The sequence below is a fragment of the Spinacia oleracea genome, chromosome 2 (genome assembly GCF_020520425.1).
Source record: "Spinacia oleracea cultivar Varoflay chromosome 2, BTI_SOV_V1, whole genome shotgun sequence".
Lineage (NCBI taxonomy): Eukaryota > Viridiplantae > Streptophyta > Magnoliopsida > Caryophyllales > Amaranthaceae > Spinacia > Spinacia oleracea.
The window spans coordinates 39,287,412-39,308,988 of record NC_079488.1 but is presented as its reverse complement, the minus strand read 5'-3'; the positions used below and the strand labels follow the sequence as shown (position 1 = coordinate 39,308,988).

At 38.5% G+C, this 21,577-nt stretch overlaps 3 protein-coding genes across 3 annotated transcripts; all 3 read right to left on the bottom strand.

Annotated features, from left to right (window-relative positions):
* Positions 1-2,226: 2,226 nt before the first annotated feature.
* Positions 2,227-5,819, bottom strand: LOC110791661 (probable alpha,alpha-trehalose-phosphate synthase [UDP-forming] 11). The gene is made up of 3 exons (XM_021996427.2): positions 3,444-5,819; positions 3,074-3,347; positions 2,227-2,764 (listed from the first exon to the last, which is right to left on the bottom strand). Exons 1-3 carry the CDS (start codon positions 5,420-5,422, stop codon positions 2,444-2,446), a joined length of 2,574 nt encoding a protein of 857 aa, XP_021852119.1. The 5' UTR covers positions 5,423-5,819; the 3' UTR covers positions 2,227-2,443.
* A 1,588-nt stretch (positions 5,820-7,407) lies between these two features.
* On the bottom strand, positions 7,408-14,540 carry LOC130467822 (uncharacterized). The gene is made up of 10 exons (XM_056836719.1): positions 14,415-14,540; positions 13,718-13,866; positions 10,875-11,151; positions 10,688-10,790; positions 10,482-10,609; positions 10,323-10,401; positions 10,131-10,242; positions 9,262-9,437; positions 9,060-9,180; positions 7,408-8,612 (listed from the first exon to the last, which is right to left on the bottom strand). The coding sequence occupies exons 2-10, from the start codon at positions 13,862-13,864 to the stop codon at positions 7,785-7,787; spliced, it is 1,971 nt and encodes a 656-aa protein (XP_056692697.1). The 5' UTR covers positions 13,865-13,866; positions 14,415-14,540; the 3' UTR covers positions 7,408-7,784.
* Positions 14,541-14,838: 298 nt separating this feature from the next.
* On the bottom strand, positions 14,839-21,525 carry LOC130467821 (uncharacterized). The gene is made up of 5 exons (XM_056836718.1): positions 20,613-21,525; positions 17,177-20,503; positions 16,930-17,068; positions 16,271-16,345; positions 14,839-15,422 (listed from the first exon to the last, which is right to left on the bottom strand). The coding sequence occupies exons 1-2, from the start codon at positions 21,031-21,033 to the stop codon at positions 17,184-17,186; spliced, it is 3,741 nt and encodes a 1,246-aa protein (XP_056692696.1). The 5' UTR covers positions 21,034-21,525; the 3' UTR covers positions 14,839-15,422; positions 16,271-16,345; positions 16,930-17,068; positions 17,177-17,183.
* Positions 21,526-21,577: the final 52 nt, after the last annotated feature.

Below are 21,577 nucleotides of genomic sequence, written 5' to 3'. Positions count from 1 at the left end.
AAATGGTACTTTTTTTTACAGAATGGAACTTTTTTTTTTACAGAATGGTACTTTTTTTACATAAATGGTACTTCCTTTTTTGTCTTTTAGTTGATTTCCACACATATCAGATATGCGAAAAAATGAACCCGTCTAGTTTTGGTCATATTTCAATGTTTTGATTGGATGAAATGTTACTCTACTCCATTGTTCTTGGGTGAAATAATTTTGCTAATATTTTTTAATATCTAGACCCTTTGCTTACTATAAAAGCTAAATTGATCTTTGTTATTTCGAGAAATATTGATATTGAAAGAATATCTTGTCTTACATGCCCTAGCCCCATGTGGTTGGGTAGGGGTGTCAAGGAGTTGAGTTTGTTCGTGAACTATTCGATATTTGGTTTTACAAAGTTCGGGTCGCGGTCAAAGTTCGACCCAGCTCAAGTTCGACTCGAGATTTTAACGAGCGAAGCCTAAACTATCAATGGTTCGGCTCGAAAGCTCGATTTTTTATAATACGTGTATTTTTTAAAATAATTTTACATAAAATATTTTTTAATAGATATTTATTTTGAACATATATAACTTGGAAATTTTGATAAACATGTTTCTTAATTAAATGTTTGATGATCAACCTCGGTAGAGCCTATCGAACTTCGAGCCGAACGAGCTCGGTTTTAATGTTTCGAGATCGCTCAATTTTCCAGGCTCGACGAGCTTCGCAGAGCTTGAGCTCATGAACTTTCGAGGTTGAGCCAAGCCTGTAAAGGCCTCGGTCTCGGCTCGGCTCGGCTCATTAACACCCCACGTCGGGTGCATTACAAAAGTTTTGTTTAGTGTTTATGAGTAAATAGATTGGGAACTTAGAAAGGCATGAATAACGGTGATATTAACGGGAATCAGTCCCAAATTTTAGGTATTAGCTCTCAAAAGATTAATATTTCTATTTTGCGCAACGCAATTATTTTATAAAAGATCATTTTAAGTGTGCATTCGGAATATTTATTTATGGTGCTTTTGAGTGATGAAGAGATTCACTTAAAATGAATTTCTTGTGGGACTTTTTTATATAGATAAGGGAAAAATATATTATGTGGCCCTCGCGCAATTAAGGCTGGACACGAACAGAACTGTTCGTGAACAACTCGAAATTGGTTTGATAAAAGCCCAACTCAAGCTAGATTCGTTTGTAAATGAACCAAGCTTGAGCTTAAATTTATGGTTTGATAACTAATCGATCCAAACTCAAACTCAACTCAATGATGTTCGGCCTGAAAGCTCGCTAACTCGTTAATTTAAGAATAATAATGCATATTTATGAGATTTTAATATATCGTTTAATACGATTGTCTAAACTATCAATTAAATGATAAATAAAGGATAATATTTAACATAACTTGTCCAAGAAAAATACTATTATAATGTTAGATTAAGAAAATTATTAGTAATATTATTGTACCTCTTAGTAGAATATGGTTTATAAGTTTATCGAATCAAGGCTCGAACAAGCTCAAAACACAGTTCCAACTTGAAAATTCTTATCAAGCCTAGCTCGATAAGGATTTTCAAGCTCGAGGTAAGTTCGAGCTCGAGTTCAAACTCGGAAAAAATTAACAAAACCAAGCCGAGCCTATTAAAGTTAGGCACGGTCGGCTCGTATCCACCCCTACGCGCGAGGGAAATTCCTAAATCATCATTGTTTAAGATCGAAAGTAACAGTTAACTATTACAAGGTTAACTAAATGTCTTAACATATATTGGTTATCCAATCTATTACTCTATATGCTTTTCTATAGACGTGTTGATATACCGAAGTGAAACGCTGAAGAAGATATTTGATGTCGTTGATGATGGTGAGAAGTTTCCATGGAATTTTAGATGCCTTTAAGCGCATTGATTCGGTATAAATTTAAGTGGTGCCGATATTGAAAGTGAGTGTTCAAGAAGTTGTGCCCGTATGGTCGTATTAACCCAAATGATAATGCCTAATATTGCTGATGTAACACTCGCATGAACTGTCAGAAGTTGAGTTTAGTAAACACGTGCCATTGCTGAACTGAGACACCAAATTCAAGTGACGAGCAGTCGAGCAAAGCAGCTAGACATTATACGAATGAAACATCTTAATGAAAAGAAATATTACTTGATAATTTCGTTTTGAGTGAACGACCACTGTTATGAATCGAAAAAACCCAGAATCAAATGGCGAGCATAGATAGAATATGCAAGCAGGTAGACATTATAATGAAACAACTAACTAAAAGAATCGATAACTTGCAAAAAATGTCTTACATCTACCAAGATTGAAGAAGACTGTATCAGCTTATGCTGCAAAATAACCTATTCACTTGTATCTCCTAAAAATGTATCCTAAATGATTGACCAAAAACCCCATATACTTTGCTGTACAAAGTTTTTTTTTTCCCTACCCTTTTCTCTCTTAATATGTTTGTAAATCTAAACTAGACAACGTTGCTATCATCACTAGCAATCTGAGAATCAGACGCCTTTTGTAGCTGCAACTCAGCAAGTCCCTCGATCAGGGTGATGACTTCAGAACTATCATCGAGATAATATTTTGCCATACTTGGTTTCTGACCAACTGTGCAGGCGTACACTTCAGGGATTGGTGGCAGTGATGGGTTCGAGGTGGCACGACCTATACCCTCAAACATATCTTCATCAGAACGGTCATCTCCTATGCACATTACAAAATCTGTTGGTTTACCCATGTTCTTCATTGTTGCAATGAGATTTTCCACCACAATACCTTTGCTCACGCCCTTCAATTCAAATTCAAATTCAAAAACATCAATCAGATCCAGAGTTAACCATACAACACAGAATATTAAGTTCCCATAAAATACCAGTGATCAAGTTTAAGAAGAAACAGAAATTACAGCAATGAAAACCTTGACAGTGGAATTCTATTATCATTAGGAGTTAGCCGAATTCAAAGTAAAGCTGAAAGAGTTATATCAGTAGCTTATAGTGTATAACTCATGACAATATGATTTGACCAGAGAACAATATTGAGTAGTTTTATCAGTCAACGAAGATAAAACTCAACAACAGAATTGAAGTATTGTTACCTGTGGTTTCACTTCGACTATATGCTTGCCACGTTTAACAACAACAGGTTCATTAGCAAGCACATTTTCCAAATGATCAAGCAATTCTTTAGACTGACATGCCCCAAAATCATAGTCAGAATCTTGGTAATGCCACACCAATGCACTTTCCTTGTACTCTATGGAAGACCCGTCAGTCGCTTCTGCATAAAGCTCCATTACTGGTCCTACAATTTTCTTCCACTCAAAATCTAATCCCAGCATACTAGATTCCCATGGAGAGTGCTTATTCCACCTACATAAATAAAGATGAAAAGTCATTCAATTTTGGCATAATCACATACGAAACAGCAACATCATCAATAAGAAACAGTTAGTGTAGTGTAGTTACCGAGTAAAATAACCATGCTCAGCTGAAATCCCAAGCTTTTCGCAAGAGGAAAACCACTTGCTGAGAGTCTCTCTGCTTCTTCCACTCACAATGAAGACAGTATTTTTCGGATCATCACATAAACTGTTCAAAAGAGATAAAGCTTCAGAAGTAGGTGCAATGTCAACAGATGACTGTGGTGTCATAGTTCCATCATAGTCCAGCAAGATCAGCCTACTGTTGGAACCCAAATACGGGGCTCTAATATGATCAACTGAGAGTTTCCTGAAGTCAGGAGGCAAGGCAATAAGCCTAAACTTCAAACCAAAACCAACACCCCAACACCTCTTAGAAAAGGGATCACCACAAGCTCTCACAAGATCTTGGTCAAAACTCTTAGCCCAATACGCAATATCATGAGAACTTATATATTTGTAATGTTTTTCATGCCTCAACTCTTTCTCACTGTCGGACATTGCGATTGCCACAAGCATTTTTTCAGCTAATTCCTCCACATTCCATGGATTGACTCTTATCGCACCACTAAGAGAAGGCGAGCACCCAACAAACTCCGAGACAATGATGACACTCTTTTTAGGGGCAGAAGAGTCAATCCCCAATGCAGCATCTAACTCCGGACTACCTTGGCGAGAAACAGTGTATTTGTAAGGTACAAGATTCATCCCATCCCTCACCGCGTTCAATAAGCAACAGTCAGAAATTGCATAGTACGCGACCTTTTCTAGGGTAGAAACTGATTCATGGATAAAAACAATTGGATCATACCCTGGTTTTCCATATTTCTCATTAATATCTTTGGCAATCTGATGTGTTTCATCTTCAACCTCTTGCACATCAATCCCTCTGCTCCTTGCCGGGTTTGCAATCTGAATAAGAACCACTTCCCCCCTAAACTTTGGCTGCGTTTGCAAGAGATATCCGAATGCCATAAACTTGAAACTAATCCCTTTTAAAACATCCATATCATCCACACCGACCATGACAAATTTCCCTTCATATTTCTCCTTCAATTCTTTAACCCTCTTAGCAGTCTCATCCATTGATACCAAAGACTGAAGCTGACCCATATGAATCCCAACAGGCAAAATCTTAATACTAACAGTTCTACCAGAGTAATCAACCCCTAAATGGCCTCGTTTCGACATATAATCCAACCCCATCATCCTACTACAACATGACAAGAAATGCCTTGCATAATCAAAAGTCTGAAACCCAACAAGATCAGCATTCAATAAACCCCTCAAAATCTCTTCCCTGACAGGTATAACCCTAAAAATCTCAGATGATGGGAAAGGACTATGCAAGAAAAACCCCAATTTAACCCTAAAAACCCTCCTCCTCAAAAGTGTAGGCACCACCATAAGATGATAGTCATGCAACCACACGAAATCCTCCCCTCCTCTATACCTAAACACCTCAATAATCTTGTGCGCAAACATCATATTAGCACTAATATAAGCACGCCAACAAGATTGATCATAAGCAGCACCATGATTAGATGTAATTGGCAATTTATAATGAAATAAAGGCCATAAATAATGCTTACAGAATCCATGGTAAAACTTGTTTTGAATCTCTGGTGGTAAGAACACTGGCAAACACTTGAATTTCTCCATCAAAAACTGTGAAATTTCTTCCTGTTCTTTCACATCAACAATCTCAACTTTCAAACAGCCTATGTAAACAACATCAATTTTGGGGTTTAACCCATCTTTCAGCTGCAACGAAAGCGCATCTTCATCGTATTCAAACCTCCATTTCTCACCATCTTTGAAGCTTTTCAATGGCAGTTGGTTTGCAACGATGATTGTTCTCTGTTCCATCGCACGAGCCGTGAGATCAGACTCCGACCCACCATCACATTCAGGGATGATCCCGGGTTTTGTTATCACTGATGGAATTCTTCCCATCTTTTGGTCAATCTCCGGTGGCATTTCATCCCAGCAATTTAGGAGATTCTTGCACGGCCGTTCAAGCATGATTTCTTGATTCTTTTGAGGGTTTTTTTTTTGGATTAAATCTTCAAACAATAGGGAAAATGGAAAATCAAAGAACACACAGAAACGATAAAGGATTGGAATTTTAATGGGTATTTATTATTTATATAATTTTCTTGAAATTTTTAATCGGTGGGTGTTGAAGATTAGGATGAGAGCAATGAGCTTCATATGGGCAATATTAATTTTAATTTATAGTAGTATTAAAATGAAACTTATATAGTAAAAATTATAAGTGTGAGAATTGGGGAAATTTGGGGAGCTAATAAAGGAAAGAAGTACAGGATAAGGAAGAAAGAAATATTTTGGAGGATATTTTTCTTGGTTTTGGAAGATCAAAGGTGATTTTTTTCTAAGAAAAAAAAAGGAAGAATATATATTTATATGGAAAGAGATCTTGTAGATTATGTGGATGATGATGATGTTAGCTGCTTTTTTTTTTGGGTAATTTTGACAAGTTTGTGATTTAGATAAGAACAAAGAGACCGACTTTGGGTAACCAAGAGATGAGTAACCCCAAGAGATTATCAACTACGTGACCTTTTTTTTCTTTTTTCTTTTTTTTCATATAGGAAGAACGTTTTTGTTAATGTGGACGGTTTAATAGGGGTCTATTTTTCGTTTAATTTTTTATGCGAATGTGCTATAAGGGATTACATACAAATGGGGGCGAGAATTGAATATAAGATTTAACGTAAGTAAGCTTTCAGTCTTAATCATTAGGCCAAGATTTCGTTAGTATATTGAATCTGAGACCTATTTTCATTCATTTAAACTCTCTTCATCTATGTTAACAACATAATTGACATAGGGTACGATGTACTCGGATGCACATCGTACTCGGGTGCACTGCGTGCACCGACCTTAGATATGCTGCTTACTTAGAAATATTAGCAACCAAAGTTCTGCGTTTAGAAACGTTTAAAATCAAACTAATTGGAGTATGCACTTTGTATCTAACAGAAGAAAAATATACTCGGCAGTTGTATTGTTTATACTCGAATATCATTTTGTATAATAATCAAAATTGTGTATATGATCATGCAAGTCAAAGTGTTATAATTTCGTATACGGGTATAAAAAAATCTTTAAAAATCAAATTTTACTCTCGAAAAAGTCAAAACACAAGAAATAATAAAAATTAACTAAAATAAAGACTTGTGTAGTCGGATCATCCGATAGAAGATGAACTGGATCTTTATTTTGTCAAATAAATTATTTCCCATAGCTAAACCTATATATGTAAACACTTACAAATATGAAAATTGAAAATTTCCGCTACATAAAGAGGACGAAATTTGGAATATATATGCACCATTCCTTTTGGCTTTGTATGGAGGAGGAAAAAGAAATTGTGACTAGATAATACAATAAGCATTTGCCGTGCGTGTGATAGATTGTCCTAAATGCCTATTTTTATTTATGGATATAAACAATTTTGTGAATTCCCTCAAAATATTACAATAATATTTACCATTATCAATCAGCAATATTACGTAGGTTTTTCAGATCAATAATTAAAATTAGTTAAGTTGGCATATTCGGAGTATAATAATAAAAAGGAGTAAAAGATTTTAATAAATTAAAGTTGGTAGCACTTTTGGTAAATGAGATTATCTAATGTGTTTGTCCATTATCACAATTCACAAATATTACAGTTGTTCGAAAAGATTCGTTCAATTCCACATTTAATAAACACTAGTTGTTGGACCGCGCGCTACCGCGCGCGGTCCCCCAAGATATTAGAATCGGTTTGGTATATTTAATTAGCGTGCTTCAAACACCGAGCTAACCATTAAGCTCAAAACAATTGCAAATGGTAAAAGATGACACAAACAATCACGAAGTTATGGAACCGTACGAATTGGCGACCATCATAATTTTGTCTATGGAAGATAGATACAAAGTACTCGTGCAAATTAGAACATAAGGTACTCGGCATAGTGCCCGAGTTATAATGGAATATAGATACAAAGCACTCGTGCAAATTAGAATATAAGGTACTCGGCATAGTGCCCGAGTTAGAATAGAACAAGAGTTCTTATGTTTATATTACAAAATATGTAAGGGGTTCTAGATAGTGAGGCTTCATTCCCACCTTCTATACGATCGCAACAGAAGCTATTTCTGTTGGCATGAAGTGTAGGACTCGTTGATTCCAGGCTAAGTAGAGACTACCTATATCTTACAAGTTTCCAAGGTAGATCAACTACAATACTAATTATTTTACAAGACATTAATCTTAGCTAAGCAAAAGGGTGGATGACTGATTGACTTGAATTACATACCAGAGGATCTGGCTTCTTCATCCTAAGCAAAAGGGACAACTAATGATGCACTTGAATTACTTACCAGAGGAGTCATCCTCCTCTTCGTCTGATTGTCTTGCAATACTCCCCTGTGCAGCATGGAGCTCAGCTATGAATTCCTGCTTCAGTTTCTTTTGAGGAATGGCTCCTTGCTCTGGCTGCTTCCCAGTAACCATTGCTTGCTCAGGGTTCTTCCTACGAAGTGTTGGTTGTTCAAGCTGCTGCCTAGCAATTGTTGCTTGTGCAAGCACCTGGCTGGCACTCGGACCCTGTTCAGCCTGCTGATCAGCAAAGTGATGCTCAACATTTTCTGCTTGGGCCTGCTTCAGTTTCTTTTGAGGAATGGCTCCTTGCTCTGGCTGCTTCCCAGTAACCATTGCTTGCTCAGGGTTCTTCCTACGAAGCGTTGGTTGTTCAAGCTGCTGCCTAGCAATCGTTGCTTGTGCAAGCACCTGGCTGGCACTCGGACCCTGTTCAGCCTGCTGATCAGCAAAGCGATGCTCAACATTTTCTGCTTGGGCCTGCTTCAGTTTCTTTTGAGGAATGGCTCCTTGCTCTGGCTGCTTCCCAGTAACCATTGCTTGCTCAGGGTTCTTCCTACGAAGCGTTGGTTGTTCAAGCTGCTGCCTAGCAATCGTTGCTTGTGCAAGCACCTGGCTGGCACTCGGACCCTGTTCAGCCTGCTGATCAGCAAAGTGATGCTCAACATTTTCTGCTTGGGCCTCCCCAGATTCCAAATCAATCGATTTCAAGCACCATTCAAGCACGCCGTTCTTTGAAAGACCCATTGTTGGACCGACTTCCAGCAGAAAGTGGTTGGACTTGAGCATTTCCTGGAGCTGTTCAAAGGTCGCTGCATCATTCTGGAAACACAGGTGTTTGTTAAGCTTAGGAAACGTTTTCCAGCCTATGTATGGTAGAAGAAACAACTGACACCGAAGGATTAATAAAGGCAACACAAACTGCAATAAGCTCCTAATTTCATATGCAAGTATATGGCTGATTGTTTAATAAGTTATCTACCTACTAAGTTTTTGATAGTCCACTGTAAGAATTTAAATGTCATCAGGGAAGTGTGTATAACAAGTTCGAATGCCCTTTGTGTGGTCTCTGTTTGTCTTTCATTTCTTATGTAATTTGCAGTTTTAACCTGATAAATTTAAAGTTGATTTTTTACAGTGGTCGCCTAATTTTATAACAATGTGCAGTGTTGCGTTCTTTTCTTTCTAAATTTGTATATGTGTACATTCTAATGGGTTTTGCAACATTCTTCCATGGTTGACTTGTTAGTCTAAGGGAGATAGGCTTACGCTGTTCTTCATCCTGAACGTGTCTGCAGCCGTCATCCTGAACAACTTTTCAGAATCTTCAGTGAACGAGGTGCATTCCATTGTGCCAGTCCCATCAGATGCCACGAAATTGTAGGTAATCCTGCAATGATCATTTGCAAAAGTGTGACACAGCATTACATGTATTCGTCTGTAACAAAGCATTCTAAAGTTTGCAGCTTACTTTGGAGTAGACACGGTATCTGCCTTACATCTGGTGCAAGTGTAGGATGTCCCTGCTGGAATGTCTCCACGCCGTCCACAAGCAGAGCACCCCAGGTATGCATTGATCGTGCTCATTTGAGGGTTGGGTATTGTAACCCTGAGCCAATGGCGTTGCTCTTGCAAGGTGTTGTAAGGCTAGGGAAAAAATCCGACAGGTTCACAAGTCAGGCACACTTCTTTATATTCTGAAGTGCATCTACATTACCGGAACAATAAGACATACATTATTTGTGTATCACTTTTTCGCATATGAGTGTGGGTTTCCAACAGGTTTAAGCTCAGTTACCCCGGGCCACTTTCTTGAGGCCGTCACTTTTTCGCATATGATCGCTTTATTATGAAGCAACATTATAACAGCTCTAATCAGACAAAAACTACCTGTGTATTCTGTTCTCACTGAATGTAAAGTTAGCGTAGTTGATTGGATGGTATTTTGTCGTTACTTAGTTTAGCAGTTATGCAATGCAATATAGTTTAGGTTATGCAATGCAATGTAAACACAATGATGATGTTGTAGCAGTCCTTAAATTCCCTATCTATTTTTAGTAGCTATGCAACGCAATTTAGTTTAGGCTATGTAATATCTTTGATGTTCCTTCCATTATCCGTTTTTTTTTTCTTTTTACTGACATTTTTTCCTTACTTAGCTTAGCTTAGCTTAGCAGTTATGCAATGCAAACATAGTCCAACACTGATATGGCAGCCTAGAAATATTAGTTTTTTGTTGTTGGGAATATGAAATCATCTGAGATTATTGTGTCATTGACTGGAGTTTTAATAATTGTAGACGATAATCAAGGTACATAGGACAAAAGCAAAGGTTTATACCCTTTTTAGCTTCAGGGAGTCCAGTGTGATGATCACCTTCTCTTTCGTAGGGTTCCTGACATCCAATACCCTTGCTTGCCTGTCACTCAGCCAGTCGGTGCGATTTTTGACCCTACAAAACATATCGAGGTTAGTTGCCAGGTATTTTATGTTGTGTTTTTAAAGGATAAGGAATGACATGTGCTGTCTTACCATTCCCTCAATGCGTCTGCTCTTTCTCCTTTTGGATCAGTAATGATTCTAGTAGACATGGTGGAACCAAGGGAAAATCCTGTACATTTCGCAGCGTCTTTTGTAAGATAATTGAAACTGTGTATTCAGACACTAATGGAGGATTAAGGTAATCAAAACCTTTATGAAAGCTGCCTCTCAAAGCCGTGAATCCAAAAACAGTGAACTGTTCTGCCCATGAGGAGAGCGGTTTGCAATGTTCTCCAGTCAGCTCGTTCCAAACAGTAATTGTGATTGGCTGCTCATTGCTGCAAAAGTGGCGAAGGTTTGGCACTGATGATTAAAGCGCAAGATGTTTAGATTTTTAAATAGAGTATGAGTCGTACCTATGGTCTGTCACCACAATTTCACGAACTAAGTATTCGCGTTGTTCAAATCCAGTGACTTTCCGTGCTTCTTCTTCGAGGTATAGAACAACAGCAACAATATCTGCAAATAAAAGGAGCATAGAAATAAGTATTGGCGCATGTGTATAGTATCACAACATAGTAGGGAAGAGGGTAGGTTCTTTACCAAATCTGTCAGTTGGATCATACACTCTTGGGATGGTGGCTAGGCATTGGTATTCCGGTAATACTGGCCCTGACTCAGCATTCATTCGTTGGATTACCGCCTGTGAGCCAAAGCTCATCTGGTATCCAAGCAGACCGTATTTCGCGTCTTTGGCTTTCCAATATTCATCGCTGGCTTTAATCGTAGCATTAGCTATCTCATAACTCCCTAAGTGTTCAATAGCTTCCTTGTAGACATCAATTTGATTTCCAAAAAGTGCAGCACGCATTCGATTTCCCTGCATAAAGCAATAGCATACAACAGCTTAAATAAGTAACTACCACCAGTACATGTGTGCATATTTGATAAATAAAACCGTAACTATACATGGTCAACAATATGGGAGCATAAGGCAACGGGTTTAGGCAGAACTGAATCCTTTCTAGATAGCAGCTATGCATTGGGAATGAAGCAACAGAAGAAAGCCTAACACCTGTGGGGGAACATTGATGTATAGGACTGACATAGAAAACATGCATTTTGGGAATAGCTGATTCTGGTCAATATTACATTTAAATCACTAATCTGGGTGGCCTAAAACTGCTGATTTTACTGCATAAATCAGACTGATACACATGGCATCCAACCTTATTCATGGTTGGGCCTCCCTGCCCTCCACTGTGTGAATAGATAAAGCTCACCAATGACTTTGCATCATAATTTAATATAAACTAACAACTGTATGGGCATACTCCCCTATAAAAAGCAACCTTCTCCAACTCACTCTCTCACCTATCCTCTATTCAGGTATACTGTTTTCTGAAGGGAAATAAAGCACATGCTCTTATTATACGTTAGACGATTCCACCCCCTAACTCTTCTTTAGCTCCCTATTCACCTAAAAGCCTCAAAACTAAACGCTCCTCAAATGGCAAGTGATGTGAAGATCGAGTCGTCTGTTGTACCCTTTGGTACACAACATATCATGTTCAGCATGCTTAGATGGTGTATGAATACCTGGATACTTACAGAAATATCACAATTAACATGAATGTTCTGATGTATTGTCGATACTAAGTACCATGGTCTGATGTATTGTCGATACTAACACGACATACAGTTAAATTACCAGGCCATGTGTAGGTTTGATGAGATGAAGGTTTATGAAACTGAGGGTTGACACCACGAATGTCTGGTTCGGTTGGTTGTCCCCCCAGGGTATGCGCCTTCAGAATTACAAACCACCTAAGGACCAGCACTATATGAGCAACAAGAGGTAACCGCTGGACAGCTCTATTATGAGCCTGTCCTGGTTGCATTGGTTGCCCTGTGGCTGGCCCTCCCCGGGCACAGGCTTGATCAGACCGTCCGTCATGTCTTGCCCCCATAATGTATAGAGAGCTACCTTCGATCCAATGTATCCTAATGTTAGACCTATTAATGAAGCAGTGTTATTCATGTCCCCTAAATTTGCAAGTGTTGTATGTATTTATCTATTTGCTTTTACATTATAGTTTTATGCCTTATGACGGTGCTATTCCGTTAACTTATTTAAGGTATCTATTAATGCTAAATAAGTTAACGGAATAGCATCTTCAATAGCAAGCCATATGCAAAAAACACAAACAGGCCAAGGAAATAAGACTATACCAGATTTTTTTTTAAAAACAGCAGTTGCATGCATACAATTCGATATAAAACATTGATGATTAAAGAGTTATTACCAGAAACCTAATTCCAGTGGTGACCACGTGCGACTAAATATGCAGTCGTATCCAGGAAATCCAATAATTTGATAGATGACGTACGCTGGCCAGCAGTTCTTATGTTTTTTGAAGAGTAAGAAGGTAGGATGTTTATGTTTTTCAACTAAGTGTAAGGAGTTCATATGTTTTTTAAAGAGCGAGGAGGTACAACTTTACGAGTTATTCTTCTGAATGGACAACTAAGTGAAAGGAGTTCCAGAAATTCTAATCGTTTATTATGGAACGAGGTAAATAGAATAGGTAGATATTCTAATCATTGATTACGGAATGAAAAATTCTAATCACTGGACGGTATTTATAATGGGAACTCTAATCACTGGACGGTATTTATAATGGGAAAAATTCTAATCACTGGACGGTATTTATAATGGGAAAAATTCTAATCACTGGACGGTATTACGGAATGAAAAATTCTAATCACTGGACGATGCTACTATGTTAACGTATCTAACGTATCTATCAATACTAAATAAGTTAACAGAATGGCAGCGTGAATAGGAAACCATATGCATAGACCACAAACAGGGAAGGAAATGAGAGTACACCAGGGGAAAAAAATGTAAACATAGCAGTTGCATGCATACAATTCGACATAAAACATGTATGATTACAGAGTAACATGGAACCCCATATACCTATTCGGGAAATCATTATTGTTTACAGGAAAAAAAACTCCTGGACGATATTCATAATGTAAACTCTTTTTCAGATCTGAAGTGGCTGTGATACTCATATTTGTTATACTACTATGTGTTCAACATTTCCAGGTTGACAGATTAGCAGGGATTTCCTTTTTCCCAATATATTATGTGTTGACAGATTATTAGCATTCTAGTACTGAGTGTGTAAAGGAGATATTAGGAATTTCCTTTTTAAAAAATTACTATGTGTTGACAGATTCAGAGGAAAAATCAACACCAACTGCTGCTTGAGAAATAAGCAGCATCTTAGAACTAACTCTAAAAGATAGAACACTCAGTAGGCAACTAAAAGTCAGCAGCTTAGTAAAGGCATGGGGACAAAACAGATGGAAATAAACTTGGCAGAGAACATGTAAGCAAGCATGAAAAAAAGGGAAACGAAATGAAACAATTATACCTTGTCATCTTCCATCACAAGTCCTTGGAATAGGATTCCCTTTGAAGGAGAGTTCCTTTCCGGTCCTTTCTCTACGACCTTGACCTTAACCTTGTAGCCCTTGCTTTTTTCGGTTAGCTGATCCAGATACACGCGTTCAGGCTTCATTTCTTAGAGTTTGTACACATGGTAAGAAAAAGAAATATGATTAATCCCACAGAAATAATCATGAATTCTGTTTTAGCTAACATAACAACATCATCTTATTTTGTAACTGTGTAACTTTGAATTATCAATTATGCAGAGAATACAAAGAAAAGAAATATGATTAATCCCACAGAAATAATCATGAATTCTGTTTTAGCTAACATAACAACATCATCTTTTTTTGTAACTGTATAACTTTGAATTATCAGTTATGCAGAGAATACAAACCTAGTAAAACAAATCTATATTCAATTGGCAGGCATTTGAAAAACAATAATGCAAACATTTATGATCTTATACATCAAAGCAAAATAATCATGAATTCTGTTTTAGCTAACATAACAACATCATCTTTTTTTGTAACTGTATAACTTTGAATTATCAGTTATGCAGAGAATACAAACCTAGTAAAACAAATCTATATTCAATTGGCAGGCATTTGAAAAACAATAATGCAAACATTTATGATCTTATACATCAAAGCAATAAATTCCATTTGATTTGGTCATACCTGACAAACTGCAGATTCTGATTGTGGAGAGGAAGCTGTAAAATTCTGCGTAGGTTGTAAAAGATTGGGACTGAATAGAGGGTGCTACATCTTCATATATAGAGGGAAGGAAAACCTGTGGTTCAAAAGAAAGGCACAGCAGTAAGCAAAGAGGCATGGGCAAAACAGCAAATCAACTATTCAGAATAGTGTTTTATTGTCCTTGTAGCAGGTGAAGGCTTGTATTACCATGTCCTAACACTATTTAAACCATACTTTGCTATGTAAAAACGTGTTGCCTTAAACTTTAAGAGGGAAATCTTTACCACGTACAGCTGATTTTAAGGACTACAATATAAAAGGATACATACCTCTCTAATGGGTATGACCATGTACTGTGGTCTGCTGGTTTTTTATTTCCTGAGAAAAAAACAAACACCTTTGGAAGAGGCTGAAGTATTAATAACATTATATAATGTTAGGCTGGAAAAATTAGTGTGAAGTATTAATATCATGATGAAAGTTTAGTGCTTCATAGATTTCTGCGAGATTTTTTATTTAAAGGGTTACGGAACATCCTATATTACGGTGAGCAACATCTGTAGAACCATGATGGTTACATTCGTATAACCAGTTTCCGAGTGTATATTTCAAAAGAAGTTAGTAATAGATAAGTTGCAAGCGTCTAAAGTGATATTCTCAAGCTAAGTTGACAGGGGAAAAAACGCCTTAATTAGGAATACTCGAGTAGGGAAGTGGGTAAAAGTGGTGATACAAAACCGGCTCGATTAGGAAACTTGCTAAAATTGGTGGTTAACCTTTTGAAGATTGACCAAGAGAACGGCTACATTTAATAGGATGCTTACTATACAGAAACAAATGCATGTTCACGACATTATAACAGTTTAGAACACAAATCTCAAAACCAAATTCAGCAGTCTATTCTTACAACTTGATCGCACTAAATTATGCATACACCATTGGAACTGTGGGCAAAATGAGGGGATACGTCATGAACCTCGCTCATACCTGCAAGCAACGACAGTCTAACTTTCAGTTTACATTTGGTTCACTCTCAAAATAAAGAAAGATGAGGTTTTTTTATGTTCACATGTAGTTCATATTACTTTGAAACAAGAATCCAATGACAGTCCGTATTATTTCGTTGTAGTTTTTTGATTCTCTGTAATGCACTGTACTGCTTGAATTAGACAAGTGTGCACTTTATTTTCTTTCACCTGGAAGTGGTGATTAATATGTCTCACCTACAATGGATGTGTTAAGTAAGCTACAATATGAATGTATTTCATAATACCGGTTTAATCAGCAAACGTGTGCAATTTGGTTGTTCTGAATCTGAACTACAATGACCAAACAGGCAAGCAAAAGAGCCCACATAAATCTAAGCGGGCTGGTTATAAATACTAATATCCTACAGAAAGAACCTTTGACAACAGTTACTGGAACCCGGGGTCTGTGCACAAAAAAAGGAGGTTATCTCTGGTGTACAAGCTATAATTCAGTTAAGCATAGCAGGAAGATACTAATTGAAAGTACTCTGTCAGGATATGCATTTCTATTTTGGAAAACCAAAAAGGAGAAGGATTAACGAAGAGGGAGCAACACAGAAAAATATAGAATCTCTTTGGCTATTATAATAACTCCATGTTAAAGTTTAAGGACTTGCATTTAAACGACCTAATAACACTGGTTTTAGTGTCACCCAATCGCTTGAGCTTAGGTGCTTTAATAATGAGAGTAGAACACAAAGGGACTCACAAAATACTACCAAAATAGCACATATGCAAACGTGTTTATCAGTTAGCTACTTCCAATGTGCAAGTTGATATTTAAGCAGATGGGTGTAATGAACTTACAGAAAGAATAATATGAGGTTGTATGAGCTATCAGAGCCCTCACTTGGCATATATGAACACCAAAAATTTCTTGATCTGCATCAAAACAAAGCTTAAAGCTTAGTATTAGAGGATGGACATCTACCTGGCACATTATTTGGCATGACACCATTGGATCATAGGTACAAAATCCGGAATAAAGGGACACACCAGGTTTCCAATGTGTCTATGAGTTTTTGCCAGTTTTTGAGAGAAGAGCTAGTCAAAATTTGAATTAAATAAACCAAACAGTTAAGTCTATTAGGAATCAGAAGGAAACCGAGAATTATAATTTCAACTCCTATATATGATGCGCACAGCAAAACAGTGTGTATTAACTGCTAGCAGTTGAATGGAAGAACAAATAAGAGCATGTATATATATACTTGACGATAGCAACATTGAAATGCGGGGTGAATACTTTTGAAAGATCCTATGCCAAACTTGTTCAATTTCTTGTAGCTAAAAGTTTTCTGTCTCTATACATAAGCTAGCCTTATTGACTGGTGAAAATAAGGGGTGATGCTAGATTACTTAGTCGCACTAAAACAACGAATGTTCACCAAAGATGTATTCAATTAAAATAAATCAGAATCAAAGGCAGCAAAGTAAGGGCATACAGAACTGAAGAGGGTATATACCTTATTTATCATTTCCTCTGCAACAGGAACCTGTAGATGACATTAGAATGCATGTGCTTGCATGATTTTCTACACAGGTGGGCTGTTTTTCACGGGCATATTTGCAGCACAAACCAAAAGGCACAAAAAGGAGCAACAACTGCATGGCATGAACATGTTTGGTTACAGTAAGCCGTACAAGAATAATAACAAAGCAAGCTGTAAATGCACAATCAGGAAGCAGATAAAAAGGTTTGTGATAGATTACCTGTATATCATATGATACCGGCTAATCTGAGCACATCATAAGAGATGACATTTCTAACATGGTGCTCAGGTTGGTGTCCCGGAGATTGTTTTGAAACAACTTTGACGTTACATGCTTTTCTAGCACGAGACAATGCCACATAAAGCTGACCATGGGAGAAACACGGCTGGGGAAGATAGATGGAGACTTGGCTTAGTGTTTGCCCTTGTGACTTGTTTATCGTCATTGCAAAGCTTAGTTTTATAGGGAATTGTTTCCTCTGAAATTGGAAAGGATAATTGGAAGATGCAGACGGCCGAAGCCTAATTCGGGGTATAAAAACATGGCTTCCGCTGTGCTGCCCAGTCGTGATCATGCATTCAATCAGATTCGGGTAGAAATTCTTGCATATCATACGTGTCCCATTGCACAGGCCAGACGAAGGCAGGATATTGCGAAGCAGAAGAACTGGACAATTTTTCTTCAAGACGAGCTTGTATGGGCTCATTCCACCTGGGCAGAGGGTGTGTATAAATTCAGGAGGATAGATCGCGCTATTATCATCAAGAACTGTATCAAAACTCCTGTACATAACAGATTCTCCAGGGAATTTGTCTATCAGGGTAGCATTGATATCATCAACATCTTCATTCAGGGGGGTCAGTATAGCCGTTGTTGTGAAATTGCCTGGGGTGGACCTGCAAACATCTACCTCGGGAAATGCAATTGCAGTCAGTTCGGCAATAGGATCAGAAGCGACCTCAGATGGGTGTACTATCTGCATTGGCAATTGCACAAGGTCATTCTCGCCGGTTTGCAGCTCACCATTTCCAAGAGAAAGCAAAAACGCAGAAAAGTAGGGATCTTCTCTTGCCCGAACATTTTCAGTGAGATTGAACCTAATGAACCGAGGCCAAAGAACAGAACTCACTAAGCTAGCAGCAACAGCTTCTCGCTGTGTTTTGCGGGGTAGGACGGGCAGGACCTGACGGAAGTCGCCACCAAAAACCACAAGCTTGCCACCAAAAAGGGTATTCTCATCACACAAGTCTCGTAGAAGCATGTCTAATGACTCAACATTTTCTTTCCTTGCCATTGAAGCTTCGTCCCAAATAATCAACGATGTCTCTTTTAGTAAACATGCAAGACTGCCCTGTTTAGGAACATCGCAAGCAAGGGAAGCATCAGAATCTATCGGTATTTTAAACCGAGAGTGAGCAGTCCTCCCAGAAGGTATATTTGATGCTGCAATTCCAGATGTCGCAGTTGGTAGGACAATCTTGTTCATCAAACGAACCTCTGCATAGAGAGCATTGTATAGGAAGGTTTTACCTGTTCCTCCGGGCCCGTCTATGAAGAATGCACCAGGTTTCCCTTTAAGAACGTGGTCAATAATGCTGTCAAATGCCTCCTGCTGTGCTTGGTTTAATGTGTTACGGGCATCAATACAGTCCCGAGGTATCGGTGCATCAAGTGCATCGATAATGTCTTTTGTTCGCCTGAACTCTTCATCTTGAAAATCATTTAAATGTTGTAGGCCAAAGTCTCTAAATGATTTCCCCATTGCTTCAAGAGATTGCTCAACAGATCTAACAGTGAGCTCCCTTGACCTGCTATCAGAACTCGGATACTGGTGCCTATAATCTTCAGAGAGAGCGTCGTAGTATTTTAACCAAAGGGCATTGGGGTCACTTGGCTGGCAGAAGATCAGCACTGTTGAAAAGAGCTGTCGGAATGCAGTCGGCATTTGCACTTCACACGCTTCAGCTAAGCACAAGTCGACAGCGTTGTCTTCCTCTAGCAATTTCAGCCGCAGAGCTGTCTCCTGAAAAGTGGCACACTTATATCCATCAACAGTTCGGAGATGATCAAAGGATCGCGGGCTATCCACATGCATCAGTAATAATCTGAGGAAGTAACGTTCCCCTTCAGCAGGTGCTACAAAAGTGAGCCTGCCAACAACAACGGTCTTGTTGCTTCTTTTTTTCCATTCTTTACCCTCCCACTTATAATGCTCTGGAAATTCTGCATATGTATAGCCCGTTCCATCAGGTGTGGCAGCATTCATCCTAAAGAATTCTGTAAGTTGAGTTCGAGATCTTTTATCATTTAAAATGATCTCGTCTAAATTCTCATGAGGCATTACCTGGATTGTCTGCAAGTTAGGCAGATGTATTTGCAGAGGCAACACCGATGGAAACATCTCAAACAGATCGAACCCGAAAATTCTCCATGCTGCCTCACACGGGGAAACCCACCTCCCAGCCTGGTACTGTTGTATCTCATCAACAATAGCAGTGCTACCATCCTGCACGTTGAATGAGATCCTGTCATGGCCCTTGTACACATATTTGTACAGGTATTTGACTGCCATTATGGTCGAACAAACCTCAACGTTTAAGTGGCAATCAAAAAGTGATGATAGGTACGGGTTATACGGAATAACTGACCTGTTATCCATATTAACCCTGCGAATACAAACACTTTCTCCAGTATCTATCCTTTTATAAAGTGGGTATCCATCGCTGCTGTTAGTTGTCTCGGCAGCAAAATTTTTCGGATATCCATACTTGCAGTGCCCCTCATTACCTTTCCGTTTCATGCACGCACAATCAGGGTTCAGTTGTCCACATGGGCCATGCATCATGTGTTGAAGAACAATCTTCCTCAAGTGAGGGTTGGCAAGAGGAGGGATCTCAGCAGAAACAAACTTATCAAAGTCAGCAGGGCTTCTAATCTTAGAATTGGGTTTAAGGATAACAAGGAAATGAGCGTGCGGCAACCCCCGTTTCTGGAACTCAACAACATATATCATAGCAGCAACTTCACCAAATATTTTTTTTTTCATGATATGGTGTTTTAGCGCTATCAGTTTAGCACGGAAAATCCTTGAAACTAAATCTGGCCGGTTTTGTGCCTCCTCTCCGACAGCCAACTCTTGTTTAATCTCTGGCCAATTAGGATTGCACGTCATTGTAAGGAACAAATCAGGCTTCCCATACTTCTTAACTAAGGACATCGCATTCAAATACCTCTTTTTCATATCCCTAGGCCCCCCCAGAAAACTTGGTGGTAACACAACTCGATGCCCCACATTAGCTGCACTGTTTTCACCGCTCTCGACAGTGTCGAGTATACCTTGGTACAAATCTGCCCTGATAGTTTGCTGGTTCTTTCGGAAAAAGTCCAAGCGAGTGTTTTCAATCTTCACGTACATGTCAACAATGTACTGTTGGAAGCACCTCCCTGCCCTTAGCAGCATGTTACAAGGGCGTATCTGAAGCTTATAAGCATAATACTCTCTGCAAGAGATATGCTTAGCTGATCCTTCCCGACCTTGATGAGCAACTGGTAAGCAAAACAATAGGCCATATGTTATTACAGATGCAAAAGAGATATGCTAAAAAAAGAATGTAGCCATGGGTAGAACAGAGTAAATGAAATTAGTAAGGCATACGGTTATCTTCTTGAGCCAAGAAGTCTTCAACAGTGTGGACAGCACACGATAAGACAGGATCCTGATGAGTGGCAAGCTGTTGTTGCCCACCCGTTGACATCTTTTTAAGCCCTTGATGCCATCCACAATCTCCAAATGGAAATAAGAGCGGATACTGAAGTGCATCATAACAACCATAATAATGCATTATTCTATGGGAACTGTTTGATTTTCCGGAAACCAATATATGTGGACTTCTACTTGTACTGGAAGATGTGCTTTCAGACCAAATGACTGCAACTTCATCGGATGTAGGAGCGTTATAGACATTCTGATTTAGCACAGTGTTTTTGTTAAGTAAAATCTGGGTATCTTCATGGACCTCCATTTCTTGTAAGGATCTAAAAAATCTAGCATATGGGTTTCTTTGCATGACATTCATTAGGATAGCGATAATTTCTGGCTTTAATTCTGGGAAACAGCCTACCCGATTTTCAGCCTCGTGTTGGCCATCATAAAAGTATAGTTGCAAATATTTAGGGTTGTCATTAGTGGGAAGCAAATTAGGGAGATAGTGATATATTTGCCCATGTAGCTTAAATACATATATGCCTTTTTCGGTCTTCGAACTTAAGTCCCCCCCAAGGGAGCTAAAAGCAAATAGATTATTGTAAAGCCGTGCATATGTTCTGAAATGCACAGCATCACTGTCTCGGGAATCAAATAGCTTTACAAGCTCATCTGGGTATGCATTGGAAGCTAGTTTAATTTCTCCATTGCCGCAACAAAAGTGCAGCGACTCAAATTGGAACTTCTTTGCAGAACATTTTGGGCAATATTCAGGTGGAGATAGTGCAAGAGGTGCAGCCGGTAATGGCTGTCCAATCACTGCAGCAGGCACCTCTGGTTCACAGGGTATACATATTAGCGATGGATATTTAACCAGGTGTTAATAATTAAGATGATTTAAGGACATGTTTAAAAGT